At 36.9% G+C, this 18,341-nt stretch overlaps 1 protein-coding gene across 3 annotated transcripts in view; it reads left to right on the top strand.

The window, feature by feature from the left end:
* Window positions 1–18,341, top strand: part of OSBPL10 (oxysterol binding protein like 10) — a 120,306-nt gene that overhangs the window by 64,242 nt on the left and 37,723 nt on the right. For 2 of the 3 annotated variants that reach the window (XM_066991944.1, XM_013192712.3), the window contains exons 5-6: window positions 8,544–8,754; window positions 18,072–18,226. The exons of the other annotated variant lie outside the window; for it this stretch is intronic. In XM_066991944.1, coding sequence (XP_066848045.1) covers window positions 8,544–8,754; window positions 18,072–18,226 — 366 coding nt within the window. The remainder of the gene's footprint in view (window positions 1–8,543; window positions 8,755–18,071; window positions 18,227–18,341) is intronic. 3 annotated transcript variants of the gene reach the window in all.

Raw genomic sequence — 18,341 nt, 5'->3', positions numbered from 1 at the left:
TTTGGATAGAATTCCCTTCTGTCCACAGCCCAAGGAGGCCCTTTTTGGTCAAAACTTTGGGTTTTACTGTAAGCAAAGTGTACAAGTCTGTTATTTCTAGAGTAAGCACATTTGTGGTCATCTGGTCTCGTACATGTTTCCACACTAGACATTTTCAAAGCTAAAATGCAAAATACCCCTTATAAGAGATCAGTGTTATAGATTGCAGTGCCTTTAGCAACAACTGCCTTGTATATCTCTTTCACTCCGGTTATATATTAAGCTCTAATTTGCCTTCCTAGTTTGCATGCTATTGATGGAATCCTATTAAAATATTTATGGGTGTGACTTTACTGAAGAAAAGGGGGAAGCCTATAAATCCCTATCAGGAAATCTCTTTTGTCAAGTAGTAAGATGCACGTATTGAGTGACCTTGAGGAAGTCAGAATGCTTTTCAGAAATTAAGCCCAAGCAAAAATTATCTTGCTTTGCTGTGGTTAGGTATTAATGCTTAACTCAAAATAAAAATGCATTGAATTAGAGGGAAAAAAACACCTTTTACTGCAACTGTAGAAGTTATCTTAATTTGAGAGACTTTTCAATAGGAGAGGTGTACCTTCTGAGCTGGTGATTGACAGCACTGAATTCTGTAGATGTGGTTGGAAGCAAGCTAAAAAAAAAAGTGATTTTTATTAGTCATTTTTTTTTGCATGTATGTTTATGCTCTTTCCCTTTTCAGAATAGTTGAAAGTAGGAAAGCTTCAAGGAAATTCTGTGTGGGAATTGTGAGCTTGTGCTGTATTGTTGGATGATATGTGAGATTAATGGCTAGTATGGTTACTTCGGTGACATTGGAGTTCCACGTTTGTCTTACATGTGCCAAGTACATATCAAAATGAATCTGTTATGCTTTGATATATATTAGTTGTCTGTTTCAGCCTTTAATGTTCATATGATGACAGTTCATATTGGTGATATCTGGGTCAAGATTGTTGATATCTAGGTCAAGCAAGAAATCCTTGCTCAAGGTCAGAATCAATGATTGTGTTAGGCTTATGTGGCAACCTAACCAATTGGGTTTGCAGTGATTTAGAAGGTTTTTATTTTTTCTGTGTGGACTTGGTTCTCTTCCTTTACACATCTGCTTTCTCTTTTAAGAAAATCAGTGTTTTATATTAAACAAAAGAGAAAAAAAAAAAAAAACGAACAAACAACAACTCTGTGATATTTGCTTTTTTAAAAACAAGAACCAAGGTCTTGACTCCTACCACTTATGACCTATTCAAGGTTGGTTTCAAAAGCTGGCCTCTACTTGTGTCTTTTCCTGATGGCTTTCAAAATGTTTTTCTTGTGTCACAATTGTCTAAAAGCAAGAAACTAATATACCAGAAAGTATTTGTGTATGTGTGTGTGTGTGAGAGAGGGAGAGCAAGAAATCATGTTTTCATATAACAACAACAAAAAAATAATGAAGAAGCATGTTGGCTCTTTCCTTGCCTCTGAAGGCAGTAAACCTCTCAAAAATACAACTTGACTTAGGGTTGGTAAGAAAGGGATGTGTGTTGCATTTCTGTTACTATTTAGATGTCCAAAGCTTTTCCCACAAAAGTTTTTTTTATTTTTTTTCCCAGATGCTTTCTTTTTTGTATTAACATTGTGTTTATTTTCTGAGTTTTCTTTATGATTGTTTTCAACTTGCATACAGTCAGCAATGGAAAGGTTTTAAAAATAAAAATTACTGCATTAAATCTATCAGAGGAAATGCCCAGAGGTAACTAGGCAGACAGCGTGCTGCTAGTGGTGGTATTACTGACAGCCCACGCAGAGAATAGTAAAATTGAGAAAGAATGGTATTAACTGATAGAGCTAAATGTGTCCTTGATGAATGATTTCTAGCATGTCACAACTTGACAACATAGAATTTCTGTGGGTTCTCAGTGCTGTTAAAATAATATTTTCCTTCTCTGGAGTGTTTTGGATTTTTTTTTTTGTTGTACACATGGGTAGGAGTATCATAATACCTACTATAAAATGATTCAATATGTGTGAAGATCAATTCCAAAAAGGAAAATTGCACATGCTAAAATTTAAATTGCTTGTGTGTATGTCAGATGATGTATTCAGTCCTGGGAAGGTCTGAATAATATTCCTCAAGTTATATATTCCAAAGAGAGGTAGGAAGGTCTCTAGTATTTAAATCTTTATAAATGAAAACAGGTTTGATGACACTGTTTTCTTGCTACACTCTGTATGGCCTGTATGAGGAGGGGAGAGAACGTTTGCTTACCCTTTGAGGTAATACAGCTGATGACATTCTTCCTTTGCTTCGGGGAGCTTGAAATCACTGTGTCTTAGGATGCCCCTGAGAATACTGTGAATCGGGCAGTTTTGTAAATGGCGTAAAGTTGTTTTTTGCTTTAGGTTGTTGTGATGTGCTGCTAGTTTGGAGAAGCCCTGTAAGATCAGTAATTGTAGAAATAACGATGTTCTGATTATCGTAATACCCATCTGGGCCAGACAAACAGACTTAGGTCTGTTAGTCCTGGAGATACCGAGCATTTCCAATGTAGATGAAACCATGTCAAAGGCAGTCATATACTCTTCCATTTGTGTGTGACTGTTCAGTTTTCATCCTTTTGAAGCTCCAGTTTATCTTTGTCCTAGGATAGGAGGAAAAAAATCTTTAAAAGAGTTTATTATTAGACTTCATAATTGGGATTTTCTCTGTAGTTTCAGAAACAAATTGAAACCTTAAATCAAAATTGCTATTCAGGTTTCTAATATGATTTCTCTGTTTGGGAAAGATTAATATATCATCTAGTATGTTAACAAAATATTGAATTACTGTAATTCTTCTTTTGGCACAGAAATAACACCAATTTTTCTTGATTATTTCTTAAATTATTTTTTAGTTGCTAATTTTAGCTAATTTACAATTTGAAAGACTCTTCATTCTTCTTAATGTGTCTGAAATGTTCTGGATTTGCAAAGAAATGCATCTCAAAGCCTTTTCTGCCCATAATATGCTGTACGGGTGACCCTGAGAACAGAGTCATTTCTACTTACCGATTTGTTTGGGATCTCGTTACGTAATGGTATGGTACCATATAACATCGGCAGCGTGTTCACAAGAGGAAGATCCAGGAGGTGGAATTCCAGCTGCAAAGGAGTAGTTGGCAGTTGCTATGACTGGGGTAAGTAGGGAAAGCAATCACACAAATCACACAGGGTTTTAGGATGGTTCGGGGAGAGGAGGAAGCAGGCTGCAACAGCAACTGGGAAGTGGCTGTTTTTGGAGCAAGCAGTAGAGGGTGGGTGACCTGCTGAGGCAAATGTCAGAGATAATTGCTGTTGTGTTCAGTTTTCTGTGAAGGTGTTGTCAAGTGGCAGCTTTCTTTGTGGGTGGTGTTACCCAGAGGAATGCTGACAGTATCAGAATTTCTGGCTGGCTAAAAGGTCTGCATCTCCTTCAAGCTTCAGGAGTAACTGTTAATAGGAAACACAAAATGTGGTCTACTTGTGCTCTCCTACTGCAAGCTGGAGATGGCTAAAAGGAGTAAGCCATGCACATGAGCTGGTCTATTCTTAGCCTGAGGCTTCCTCTTACCAAATATTTTTCGCTTAGGTAAATGCAGCCCTACTAAGGTTAGATATATGCACACACGCAATTCATTTATTGCATGCAGTCCTGATAGTTCTTTCAGTTTTTCTATTTTGTACCTAGCATCAGGTTGTATCTGTGAAGTTTGAGGGCATTCATGGAAATATATGGTTTCTCTCTCATACTATGAGAAACTCTTTACAGGTGAAGAGGGGTTGCCAAAGCTGAAACAAGAGTGGAAAGGGAAGTGAACTGAGATTTGGTGAGGAGGCAGGGGCAGATAGTCATAGCTACTATCAAAAGTAGAGAGGTACTGCTTTGAGCTGTCTATTTGCAAGTGAGGAGAAGGGAAAACTGAACAGTACTGAAATAAATGTGGATCTCTACCAAGAGCAGAATCATACAAAATTAAGCAAGTTATGTAACTTTGGAAAAGGTATGTTAAAATTTAAGTTTTCTTAAAATCAAAGCTCTTCATTCTGCTTTTGAAACCAGCTGAGAGATGTCACCTCCCCTCCTCCCAGTAAAGCAAAAAGCAGACCTGCAAGTAAGGTAGAGGATAATGCTGTAACTGTGTGGCCCAGAGTCTGCCTTATTAAGGGGTAATATGTTTAAAGAGTTTTTTTTCAACATGGTTTGGTATTCTTGTGTTTAATCATTTTTAGTTTATTCTTTTTAGAGCAACCACATTTCAGGTCTTTAAAAATCTTTTGTCAATGACTCATTTACAAAAAATAAAGTGGCAAGCATCTAAAAAACATGCTGTTATTTTGATAGTATACCTTATTCCCTTTCCCTTGTGCCACAGAGAATTGTTCTGTGGGCCTCCAGGGAAGGGGACGTTCTTCCTTTTTGTTCTGTTCATGCAGTACCTTAAACAAATGGTTCTGATCAACATTTAAGCAGTAAATGCTCATCAACTTCTAATGCTTTGAATCCTAAAGAGGAGCTGCTGTTCTTGGTGTCTTCTGCTGCTTCAGGCACCTTGAACAGTTGCTTTTATCACAGCTATAATGTTGCGTAGAAACATTGCCAGTGGGTAGCTGGATGAATTAAAGGATGAATTAAAAAGGCCTCTTAAAATTCTCTACCTGATCTAAAGTTAGCTTTAAAGACCCACTACAATACTTCATTTTTGGTAAAGGGAGAGTAAACAATTGTTTTTATTTACTTTTATCCTAAACTGGGAAGAATTTAATTCTAGGCTGTAGAGCTTGGGGCTAGGTGCTAACTGCAAACATTCAGTCACTTTTTCCAAATGTTTCCTAAGCTCTGCGATCAGTTTATCTTATGTTCTTCTCTTAGATGTATAAGAATATATTTGCCCTTTAAGCAAGGGAGGGGAAAATGGAAATATTATTTTGGATTTTTGTTTTCCTGTGGAAGCAAATCCTTGGAAATGTAAGCTGTTTCTAACAAAGTAAAACAAAAAAAAATGGAAAGTATGAAAAGTGATCGCACAGAGATGAAAACAAAATATTTCAGTCGCTTTGAAGCATCAGAAAGGGTTTCAATTTCACATTCTTGTTCAGGATGGGAAAGGGAGGGAAGCAGTTTTTCATTCAATTGTATTGCACAGTCTTCCAGGGAGAATGTGATCCATCATCTCCCAGCCACACCTTCAGTTTGTTTTCCTGAGCTTATTTTGTAGGGGAGAAGGGAGGAACACTTACATGAGTGTGTGTGTGTCTGTGGTGGTCTGGTTTTTGTTTTGGCTTTGAAGGGACCCTCTGTCGTGCTCTGGAGCTCAGGTACATGGTGTGTGACTTCTCAAAACTGGAGCACGGCTTGAGGTTCTGGCAGTTCCCAAAGGTGCTTATCCTGTGGCTGCCTTTGTCGTACTCTGTCTGATTTTCTTTTCTGACAAATGGAATTAAAATTGACTGTGCACATCTTACTGTAAAAATCTGCTTAAGATTGATTTTTTTGCCAATAACCTGAGAGCACAGCTCCTCCCAGTCTTCCTGGATTTTGCAGTTACTTCACATATATATACTCACCAAACCTATAGCACTTGGCTTCTTCTAAAGCTTTGGCCTCTGTTTTTAAATGCTAACTATTAAGATCTCACCATTTTAATCTTCAGCAGCATATTTAACTATGTTTGTTATGTAGCTTCCTTCAACAGCTTTTCACTTAATTCTATTATAACTTGTTTGCAAGGATGGGTATTTGCATCTTTGAGATGAGTTTCCATTCTTTCTTTTCAAGTGCACTCAATATGAACATTTTTATTGGTATACTTACCGCTGTGTAGGGAAGCTATGGGAAGCATACCAGGCTTCAAAAAGACAATAATAATAATAATAAAAAATCATGAAGTTCATCATACACTTTTCACATTACAGTAGGTTGTTTACAGATTTGTTGTTTACAAAGTGTTTTGACTTTTTTTGAAAGCTTTTGAGAAACTCAAGTGTAAACCTGTACGTTTTTTTTTTTTTTTTTAGTGAAATTATTCTGTTTAGGAAGACATTATGTTTAAAATAGTTTACTTAAGAAGGAGCATCTCAAGATCTTGAATTTTCTGGGCTGCACCTAGCTCGCTGTTATAATTGAGCATTTTAGCAAAACAAACCACCTTTTATCACTGTGACTTTACAATGTGATATCTTTCATATCTGTAACCAGGTTATAAATTTCTTGTGATCATACAGTGTCGCACTAGCCTCCTCGTGTGCTCTGAGCTGGCTGGGTTATTGTTTGCCTGTATTAGAGAAGAGATGATGACCGTTGTGTTACAGGCTGCATAGGTGCCCAGTCCAAAGTGCCTTCTTTGAAAAGCTTTCTTCAGGAATTTAATCTAGAAATTGTTGCATTAAAGAAAAATCCACATTGTTTCATGAACCTTGTAATAATTAAGCCAACATATTTTGGGGGTCAGTGAGCTGGTACAGGAACACTGCAGTTAATGTGATGGATCGTGTGGTAACTGTGATCAGTGTTGACATTCTGTAATCGTGGCCGCATATGAGATTCATTTGAATCGCTGAAGGAGTTGGACTTTGATTTATCTCTCACCATGATTAGGGCTTGAACTTTAGCTGTGAGATTGAATTTTCATGCTTCATAAACCTATTAAACAGTGATCTTTTTGTTTTCAAAGCATGTGATCTTCAAATAGCAGTTTCTTAGATTATGTAAAAGACATCAGATTTAGCAAAATAGACTATCAGAGAAGGAGAGGAAGAGAGACGTAATAAGAAGACAATCATGGAATAACCTTCATGTTTAGCTTAAAAATCCCACTCTAGAAACACATATAAAAACAGAGTGTATTTCTGCCCCCCTGCCCTGCTTGGCCCTCCAGCCCCTTCTTCACATTGGTTGGAGTTTGGGTGGAATAGCTGGCACGTGATATCGTCTTTCTTTATTTTCTAGGAAGCTGGTTTTTAGGGTGCTGTAAGCTTTTGAGAATATAAAAGGACCTTTCTCTTGCATCAGTCTGGCAAGAGGATTGGTAGGTTATTTCTGCTTCATCCGCCTTTTAGGATCATAAGCCTGTGGTTGTACTGAAAATAGAAAGATTCGAAAATGAGATTTTTAAGAGAGGTAAGACAGTTCAACACATGGCAACCGTTATTCAGCATGGACTCCCACGGGTAATTGAACCGTGGGTTTATATTGATAGATCTTGCACCTGCAGGAGAAAGGGATACTAAGCAACTCTGTTCTTGTTAACTGAGTTTTCTGTCTGGTAGTATATATTCTTTCTGCTATATCTTGCCAAAGGGTATAGAAGGGAAGAAGTGTGATGCTGCATTATTGAAGAAAGATTGCAATGTCTTAACCAAAGTAATTACTTAGATGGTGTGGATCTTCTCTGTAATTGAGTGAAAGCTTGATATTTGGGAGTTGGATGTAAGTACTTTACATTATTTGGCAATAAGAGATTTGCAATCTTGTGTTTAAAATCAGCTTTATGTGTGACTATAACTTGGTTTTTTTTTTTAGGATATCTGATCAGTAGACAAACTTGTAGAAATAAAACAATACCACTTCCAGATGTCCAGAGGGTTGACACAATTCTCAAATTATTCTTGAGATAAGATATATAAACTCTGGCTCTTTAGACATAAGCTCTATACATACATAGATCAGTACATTAAAGAGAAGGTCCAGAATTAATTTGAGTTTTGTCTCAAATGTGTATGATTACAGTTACAGGTATGATTATTTCAAAGACACTCCCAAATGTGGTGTGGTACGTGAAGGTGTTTTCTTACCTTAAGGAACGGTAAGTATGAGAGAGGCCCATCATGTGCATGTATAATTTACTAAAGGCTGTAAAAACGGAATTTTTAAACATCTTTTTCTTTTAGTTATAGGAAGGATTTTTGGAAGCTTGCCAGTTTATTTAAAGAACAGCCTGCTCATACAATGTTTTTATCTGCTCTACAAGCGTGCATTTTATCTTTGTCTGGTTGGTTCAAATCTAGAAACAGATTAACTTCCTCCCTGACAGCTGGTGTTCATATCTGATAGTAAATAAGTATTCTAAGTTGCATCCTATGGTAACGCCTGTGAACTTCCAAGTCACCTTATTTTTTAAAAATAATTCCTTACCAATGCTTGAGAAATGAAAAATGTTTGTTCATAAACTGCGATTAGGTGTTTCATGTAGGAAAGGAAGATGGATGCTGTGTATCTTCTGTGGGTGTCTCAGGTCATGTACCTAGGAAAGAAAATCCAAGTCTAAATTAGTAACAGAGAAGGAAGTGGAATTGTCATATGTTTCCTTATGAATACTTACAGAAAGTACGAGTCACTATTACACCTACTATGAACCTACTACTTCAAGAGACTATTTTCTCTAACATAGTCTTGACATTTTCACAGGTCGCATCATAACATTAACATTCATTTCTTGTTCTTTACATTTAGTCACTATATCAACCTGTAGGAATTTAACAGCTATGTAGTGATATCTCCTACGACATCAGACGTTTTTGCACCTTTACAGATGATGAGTCAAGTTGAGGGACAACAGAAGAATCTTGTACAAGCCATCGAAGCTCTCCCAAGTTCTGGACCCCTTTCTGCCTTGGATCAGGACTTGCTGCTTTTAAAAGCTACCTCTGCTGCCACCCTGAGCTGCCTTGGAGAATGCCTGACTCTATTACAGCAAAGCATGCATCAAGTGGGCCAGCACCATAACAGGACACTGTCATCAGGTGAGCACAAGCGTTCTTGGGTATTTTTTTTATGTGCCTTAGGGATTTTTGTTATAATACTGAAGAAGGCAAAACGAGTCCTTCCTCAAAGAGGAAGTGAGCAGTTGGATTGAGCAGCTTGTAAGCTTCTGCAGCATCAAGTATCAGCATTTTTCTCTTAGCCTAAAAAAAGCTGCAAAATGTTGAAATTGGAGAAGAGGGGAAAAAGATGTTGTCCTAAGTCTTCACAGGGAAATCAGGTTTTGAAGACAGCAAGACAGGGAGGGGGGAAAAAAAGTGGCATGGAGAACAGATAGATAAGCCTGTGCTCTTAATGACAGTGCAGAACCTGCTTGGTATTTTTATGTAGAGATTGAAATCACAATACAGATGTGTTTGATAAAATGCAATGTTATAGCGAAAAATCATATTTCTAGATTTTTACATAGAAAGATTGATCCTACTGAAGTAGATTTATTCTAGTCAGTGGTTTTCTTTAAGTCTGGGAAGTGATCTCCATGTTCCTATTAAAAAAAAAATTGGCGGCAAATTTTTATGAGCCTAAAAAGTCAAAACTGTGTGATTCTGCATTGCAGGCATGAACCTCCCAGTCCTCATGCAGCTCAATTTTTTTTAAGTCACATAGTTCCAGGACTCTATCAGTAATATAGGAAGTTAGACCTTTCTGAAAGGATGGTCATTGTTTTCCCAGGGACAAACTGCACTGCCTAGTTTAAGCACAGGAGCAGGATATGATAGAGGAGGAGGAGCAGCAGCGAAAATGGGGTGGCTTTTCTGGAAATGGAGTGGCTTTTTATGTTTTTTTGTAGGTAAATCAACAACAAAATCCAACTTCAAGTAGGCCCTTAAAAAAGAACAAAACACAAAGAAAAAAAAAACACACAAAACTACCCAAAACCAAGAAGACAAAACATTCTTACTTGCAGAAAGTTTATTACAGGGCAGGATATGCCCTCTGGGCTGCTGAGACAACTGAGTAAGAAGAATCCTTCTGATGAATTCCCACTGTGGGGAAGATAGAAATGTGAAAGGGTCAGTTGGAAAGTAGGGAAATGACATTAAAAGGGCACTTAGGAAGAAAAAAAAAAAAAGGAAACAAAAAACTACCAACCAACCAACAAACAAACCCACCACCACCACCACTAACAAAAAACAAACCAAAAAACAGTTAAAAACTTTGATGCCTATACTATGGCACATTGTGACTTATCCCTAATCCAGATTCTGATATATTTCAGAGAGTAAAGTAAATGAACAACAACAACAAAATTCTGTATTCTGGTTTTAATTTAGAAAATGCAGAAAACTTGCACATATCTAAACAGTAATGATTAAGTGCCTTTAATTGAATTCTTTGATATAATGTCATTTCAAAAGAGAATGGGTTGGATCAAAGATGAAAAGCATCCTTCAAAGAAAAGTCACTTTCCAGTTTCAAAGTCCCTGGAGGTTGTTTTTCATGTCCATGTGATTTAAGTGAACTGTCAGAGATAGATGACTTGAGTCGTACATGCCCTTGAATCTCTGTCCAAGTAATCTTCTGTTAAATCAGTGCTGTGTTTTGACTCGATAATGATTTTTGCAGATCTGTGCACAATAGGAGGGAAAAACAAATATAATACTAGTGCTTGCTTAAAGGGGTTCCTTTTTTTTTAATCCCTTCTCCCTCCCCTAAAAAATGTTGAAAGCCACTATTATAATGTACTTAATAAAATTTAATAAGTGTTCTTGTTTGTTTGTTTTCCCTTTAGACTTTAAAGTTGTACGAGAATTCTTTCAGGAACTGAAATTCTGTAGCACTTGTTCATATCAGCATCTTCAGTGTAACTGTGAGAACCCGAATACAAACAGTTAATCCTTCAGTGTGTAGGTGTGCTTATTTGGTATGTAATTTAGAGAGAGGGAGACAGGGAGAGAGGGGGGGAACTAAAAGCTGCTGAAATATTTAGACTATTCTCCCTCAAAAATCTGTGAAATTATTACTTTTTTTCCTTTTCTTTTCCCCAGGACTTGTTATGCAACACAGTTGCCTGAAAGAACCTGGCCTGAAAGTCTTGATTACTGATTTTCCTACACAGTTAATCTTGTTCAGGCGTACTTTGATGGACTTAACGTTTCTGCTGAGTCAGTAGAGTTTCAGAGTCATCAAAGCTGCATAAAGTCATACCTAATCAGACTAATGCCTTTAAGTAATCTAGCAAACTAACTCTGAGAGACAATATATTTCATTTTGATTCTGTGTCCTCCAGGTGAAGTTTTTTTTTTGCATATCCAGAAGGAGCAACCAAACGGTGACCTTTATTGTCACCTCTTGATACTGTCAGGCGAAAATGACTTGTTAGGTTAAAAGCCATACGTTCATCTGATAGAAAGTCTAAATCATCTTTCCAGGATGATGTGATGGCCTTGTTCAATATATTACCAAATGTTTCCATCCAAGTGCCATCATTACCTGCTACATAGTGTCCAAGATTCTAGTTGAATAAATCCTGTGGGAAGGCAATGGGGGCGGGATCCTCAGGCTGTTGCACAGACAGACAAGGTAGGAATTTGATAACATACATACCTCTAGCCTACAGTTCATGAAGGTGGTCCAGCAAAGCAGAGCAGCACTCCCTTGTAGAGTGTGAGAAATAAGCAATGACTTAACTTTCTTAAATTTAACTTACCTTTGACTTCACCTTCCTTCAGAATCAAATGCTCATGCTTTTATGTCCTAAATACAAAGAACTGCCAGGAGAGTAGATAGTATCTACTTTCTCCGTACCTTTACACTGCTTCTGTTCTTGAAGTCATTATGGCCAGTTGTGCATGGATTGTTAACTTTTCCTCTGTGCACCGTAGGCCTTGCCATCTGAATGCTTCTACAGCAAGGACTTAAAGTAGCTGAGAGTTTCTGACAATACTTAGAGAATGCACTCGCAAAGGTAGTTATTAAATAGCTACTATTTTAAACAGATTTGTAGACTGTAACTGTTTTTAAAAAATAAAAAAATGCTCCTTTCTTTTGAGGTAACTTTTTTATTGTTTTGTTTTCCAGTAGTGTGAATAGATAGATCTGATCAAGTATCTAGGATTGTGTAGGTCTTGACTTTAAATATTTTATGACATGGTTTGGTGTGAAATAGTTTAAGGAAGACGTGATTTTGAGCTCTTCATGTTTCTCACAAGTTGTCAGTCTTATACCTCAAGTCTACAAGCAGTTATGAAGATTAAACTGAAATCTTCAATCTTTTTTTGAAGGGTAGTCAACACATGTTTTATTCCCACAGTAAAGATTCAAGGAAAGGTTTTTTGTGATTTGCTTTTTGTTAGTGCTTGATTTTGGAAGTGCATCAACAAGAACAGCCAGTGAAGCAAAAATTCTGTCTGTGTTTCTACTTTGGAGTAAAACAATGTCAAATTCATATCTAGCTGTCTCCATTGAAAGTATATGCACTGATCTCTGGCTAAATTCTTTGTAATTTTTTTCCTTATTTGAAAATGTGCTGGAGAAGGATATTAGCTGAAAGTATTGGTTACATATAGCGTGAGGTGAAAACGAGGGATTGCACCTATACATATGAGTTTCATTGGGGTTTGGGATTTTTTTTTTTTTTGTAGGAGGAAGCATTTGAAGGATTTTCCAATTGGCCAAGGATGTCACCTTGTAGTGTAGTGTGTAGTATTTGCTAATCAGCATTAGCAAATGCTCATGTGCCTTGCAAGAGGATCAGATTTATTTGGCATGCAGACAGGAAGCAGGTGGCTTTTTAAATAAAAATGCAGTGGAGAAACCTTGTCTCTATGTAAAGCTTTAAAACTTTTGGTGTTACTTTTTCCCTTGTGTAGGGTTTGGCAGAAGAATGTCTCTAAAGCCTGTTGACTGCTATGGTTAATGTCCTTTCTCCTGTCCCAAACTGAGAATGCAGCAAACTCAAGTAATTTGTTTTAAAGCAGATTTATCACCTTATGCTGTGTTTTAGGTCTGCTTTTTATTTTAATATCTTGGCAAATAGAATCCTGTCTTGCATTCAGCAGCATGTGCAGATAAATCCTTTATTTAAACTGTTTCACATCAGACATTCATTTACTGAATAAATGATGTCCCAGACAGGAATTCCCTCATATATTTTTAATTTTCACATACCACTTTTCTGAAGTGTGTAATAGAATGTTTCTTTTTTCTTTTTTTTTTTCTTTGAGGAGTTATTTTTAGTTTACATTTAAAAGACAACAACAACAAAAACACATGATCATCCTCACTACGTATTTTCTGAGGTTCATTTGGGTGTGCAAATGCTGCTTTTTAATTTTTTTTCTTCCATGGCAAGAAGTATACCGAAGATGAGTCTGGCGGGGGGGTTGGGGTATGTATTTGAACTTTATTTTACCAGATTCTCTGGTGCCTCCTTTTGAGAAAATAAATGTACAGGAAAGAAAACCTAGATGCTTTTAACTTGGAGACAAATGACAAATAGGAATTATTCTGTAGTACAGATGGCAAGAGGAGAGAAAATTGTGCAGGGGAGTCCTCTTCCTTGCTCAATTCCTGCCACCCCCAACTCCCCCCTGAATGCCTGGGGGCAGAAAAGGATGAGGAAAGAAGAGGGGAGAAAAAATTCTTTATTACCTGTGTAACTTACTGAATTTCGCATAGTCAGGTCTCCCTTAAATGCATCAGCACTAGGTTTGCTTCTGTTGAGACTAACCAAAACAGTTTGTTGTTTTATGTATATGCTAATACATGATTCCTTATATACTCTTCTTTTTTTGAAAGATAGCATTATTTTCTAATCCTTGCCCAGCATTTGCAAATACAACATTGTTCTTCTAATCTGAAAAACAGATGTGCAGCTTGCTGTTGCTCGTTGAGCCTGCTGTAAGATTCAGTAGAGTGACAAAGCTGTTGCGTCTGTCCCTGGCCATGGAAGGAATACACATCTAATTTTGGTCTCTCCTTGAGGGCTAGTATTGAATTGTTAAGGGAATGTTTGTTACAGTGTAGTTACAGTGTATTGTAAGAGTTTTAGTAATAGATGTTAGGTTACGATTGTGCTGGGAAAAAATGTGGTTTTTTTTTTAGTCTATAAGCCAACACCAGAGGACTTAAAAATAGAAAGGTTTTGTTGTAGAATTAAGGTAGGTGTTAAGCATGTTTCATGCATCAATTATAGGAAAACATAGTTTGAAGGTACACCAGATACCTAGGAAACTGGAATCAAAGAAAGAAAATGATCTACACTGCTTAACTGAAAAAATCTACTCCAAACCTCCCCTTTGGGGATAATTTCCCTTCCTTCTGCTGTGTGCAACTGTGAAGGGGAAACCCATTTCTCCTGAGGGCACTTGGGTAGGATGCTCTCTGTTGTGCCATCTGAAATAGATGTTTTTTGTGAACTGTAGCATTGCTATAGGGAAAGGAGAGCAGGTTGTGGCTGGGTGCTGTACTTAGCTTGTGTAGAAGTGTTCTCTGTCTTGTTGGGGTTTATCTGCTGCCTGTTCATTGCAGTAGAAATTGGTGTCAAGGGGCTGGAAGAAAGCTCATTTTTGGGTACTTTCTATGAGAGCTACAGTTTTGTGTATACATATACACTGAACTTCCAGGGAAATTAGGCCTAGTTTTTCTCTCTTGGAACCATATAACCAACTTCATGCAGGTGGCAGAGATCTGGTTGTTTTTACTAATAGTGTATTTGGTACATCCTTTCCAATTTCTGCATAGTTTACTACAGAAACAGATGTTTTATTTTAATTGGTGTGGTGCTTTTTATAGTTGTAAAGCAAATAATAAAGTAGCATTTGTGAATGTCTTTTTGGAGAACTTCTTTAGAATGATGGAATGCATCGAAGAAGAATTGAATTTACCTTTCTGTCTGCTGTCTTAGGCTAGGACTGAGAACAAAACAAAAATCTTACTTAAAAGCAGACAGTGACAGCAGTTTCTTCCCATTCTTAATGAACACTGAAGATTAAACTTTCTTTCTCATACTATATTTTTTTTTTTATTTTTTTCATGAAGTCTTTAGAAGAATGGTAATGAACTAGTGATAGAAAATCTAGTACACCATAAGGCAGTGAAGATGGCAATTCTGTTAGGGTGGATCATGTTATTTACAGATACCTGCTTAGGCTGGGGAAAAGAGGATAAATTCCAATAAAATACTTTGATTCAATAAGTAGATAACTACTTATACTATTTTGTGGCAAGTGTAATTTCTACTAGCACACATAAGACCATTTCTGTCATACAACTGATATGTGAGTGGAGTAGGAGTTGTGTTTTTGTGTCCTCACTTTCTCTGTGTAGAGGATTTATTCTGATCTTAACTTGATTTGAAGATTATTTCTAATGAATTCTGTCTTCACACTTTGCTTTTGTCTGGGAAGTAGGGGACTATATTGGGTATATGGCAACTCCCTTTGGATGAAACAAGAATGCAGATTTGCACATTAAAGATTGTCAGATATTCCCTGATGGTACTTTGGAGCTAGGCTTGGAATTTTTTCAACTTGTTTAGAGATCTGACTTTTAATTTAGGTTTCTGTGGTATATGACTGTTTTTTACTGCATACGTCTGTTCTGCAGAGTAGTCTGGTTCCAGGCAGGCAGACTGTAATACAATGATTTTTCTCACATGAAGAGATGTTTGGGAAACAGATGTGGTTTATCCTTTGGACCTTAACTCTTAGCATCCTCGTGGTGTTGGCTAGATCCTAAGGTATAGTTAAGATCTGCTTAAAAAACTGATTAAGCTGACAAGGTATACTCTTCTGCAAGAGATAGCACTGCCCCTGGGACAGATGGAAAAACACGCTTGCATAGTTCTAACAGATTCTATTTCTGTGAGAGGGTTTAAAATGTGGGGAGAAAAATGAAGAAGTAAATAACCTTTTTACTAGGTGTGTTTGTACTGAAGAGCAAAACTGATGTAGTGTTTTTTAAAAAAATATGTAAATGATGGCTAAGTAAATGTTCACACTTGCAAATTTCCTCTGAAGCAAGGTGTTTATTCAAATGGCTTTTTCTTGTGGCTATTTACAGAAATGAATTTATTAAAAAAATATATTAATTAAAAAGTAAAGGCCAAATAGATTGTGTGTGAAGAGAGAAAACAGATAGCCCAAGGAAATGAGTGAATGATGTATTTTCAAAGAGTTGCATAAAGAGCAGTAAGTTCAATTTTTTTTTTAGTTTTTCTGTAATAGGAAAATAACGATAATAATTCACTTTTCAGCTATTTGACAGGGAGAAACAGAAAAATAGACCAAGATTACTTACTGCAAAGTAATGAAGAATGAGAAGCATAGGTATGCTCCATAAAACTCTTTATTGAAGTGAAACAAGTTTATTTTCTTGATTTTTCTTTTGTTCCCTCTCTGAAATCTGTATTAATTAACACCAGAAAGACAGAAATAAAAGAAAAAAGTTTTAGCAATGTACAGCCTTGTGAATTCCCTTCCAAGGAACAAACTTCTTTATTTGAAGTTTTCTAACTTAGTTTTATCCTTAAATGCTGAAGGTATGCTTCCTTCCTCCCATGCAGAGAGACAGTTCATTTTGGATCTGCCAGAAAAATCTTCAGATTATCCTCTGAATCAGACCTTGTTTTGAGGGATCTGTGGTTATCCTTTTTTCCTAATTGTTCAAGACCTAAAGAGCAAGCAAAGAGCAGCTACGAGCACAGTCACAGAACTCCTCATTTCTTGCCACATATACTGATATTGTGTGTAGATTTAATTTCACTTTTGGAATGGGGTAAGATGTTGGCTTCATGATGTGTAAGACCAATGTGTATGGCCAGTCAAAGAGCCTATTTTCTCTCTTGTGGTTTGCACAACTCAGTCTGGACTTTAAAACATCTACCGGCATAGTCCTCAGAGTTACTGTAACCCAAAAGCCTTTGCAGTATGTAAAAGTAAAGGCCTGGTATGAGAGCCACAGAGATGATGTTCTTTCATCAGTGGGAAATTTGAGTCATTGTGTGAAATAGATATTAAAAAAAAAAAAAAAAAGGAAAAGATGTGTTCTCCATTTTCTTCGATCTTTGAAAATCATTTTACATTATTTGCTTATTGGAAGGTTGGTGCCACACAAGCATGCTAAGCAAGGAAACCTGAAGCTTTATCATGCCATCATAATTTAGTGCCATTTTAGCTGAGAGGAATGTTCTGTAATTATTTTATCTTCGGAATTTAGTAAGATTTCAGCTATAGGATTTGTGACCTATATTTAATAATACAAATACTAAGATAACAGTACACAGCATTATCTCACCAGATCAGACCATTTATCTTAATTAGGAGGCAACCTCTGTTAACCACTGGTGATAAAGAAGGAGAAATTGCATATTCTTTAATGTAAATAGCGTTCATTGGGATCATCACAAAATGTTGGCAGTGATGAGAGAAAGAGATTCTCCTGGTGGCACTAATTGTGTTTTCATATACATATCGTGGTAATGACTGAAAAGCTGCAATTTTCTTATCCATATCTCTGCATTTTATAACAGCATGTAATTAATAGCTGAAATTTAAGCCCTATGCTGAGGGCTACTGATTTGAATGGTGATACTATGTTTAGAGCAGTGAGGGAGGAACTGTGCCTTCCTAGCTGATCGTTTTTTCTGTGTTATCTTCCCTAAACACTGGCCTGTCCTGGGAATCAGGTGTCCCCAGAAATAGAGGTTGTTCTGATGTCTAGTTCTGTTTGATTCGTATTTAATGTATATCTTCCTAATGAGAACTCTTCTGAACTGTGGTCTTGGTACAGGTAAAACATTTTAGCACTTAATCTAGGAAGGGCTTTAGTTCTAGTACACTCAGAAATAAAGTACAGCTGCTTAGTGAAACTCTGATTTCAGGCAGAGTAAATGGGAGGAGTGGACAGGATATTACCTGAACTAGTCCTTGGACTGGGGTTTGATGCAAAAACTGAATGGTTAGGCACTCTTCTTCTGGTACCAATCTATTTTTATAAGATATGGCAAATATCTACACTGTATTAGATGCAGGAATGTTGACTTGGATAACTTCTTAACTATTAAAACACTGGGTAGAGTATACTTGCTTGTTTTAATCAACAAGGTGCGTCAGTCTGTATAATCTTTACGTGTAATTCTGTCTGGTAGGAATAATGTAAAATCTTCCTTCATTGACTTAAAAAAAAAAAAAGATAAATTGGCATAGAAGATGCTGGAGTATTTTTATTACTGAAGTAAAGCTGAGCATGGGAACAGAAAACAGGTTCATTAATATGAATAGAATGATGAGAGGAATGGAAAAAAAAAAAATCTTTAATCTGCTTCTTGTAAGTTGACATCTGTTTTCTGCTTCAGAAGGTATCCTGGGATGGCCTGGGCCCAAGTCACATTCCACAGAGCAACTGAAAAATGGTGCCCTCAGCTCCTTATCATCTGCTAGTGCCAACATTACGTGGGCAATAGTACCATCTGCAACCCAAGATGGACAGACACTACAGCCAAATACTGAGGTAAGCAGGCCATTTCTATTGTATCTGAGACTTGACATTGATTAGATGCAAACCACGTGCGACAGTGGACGCTTGTATTAATACAGCTTACTGTACTTTCTCTTTATGGTACCCT

Source organism: Anser cygnoides, chromosome 2 (assembly GCF_040182565.1).
Source record: "Anser cygnoides isolate HZ-2024a breed goose chromosome 2, Taihu_goose_T2T_genome, whole genome shotgun sequence".
In the NCBI taxonomy this organism is placed as follows: Eukaryota; Metazoa; Chordata; class Aves; order Anseriformes; family Anatidae; genus Anser; species Anser cygnoides.
This window is presented reverse-complemented; position numbering and strand designations above follow the sequence as displayed.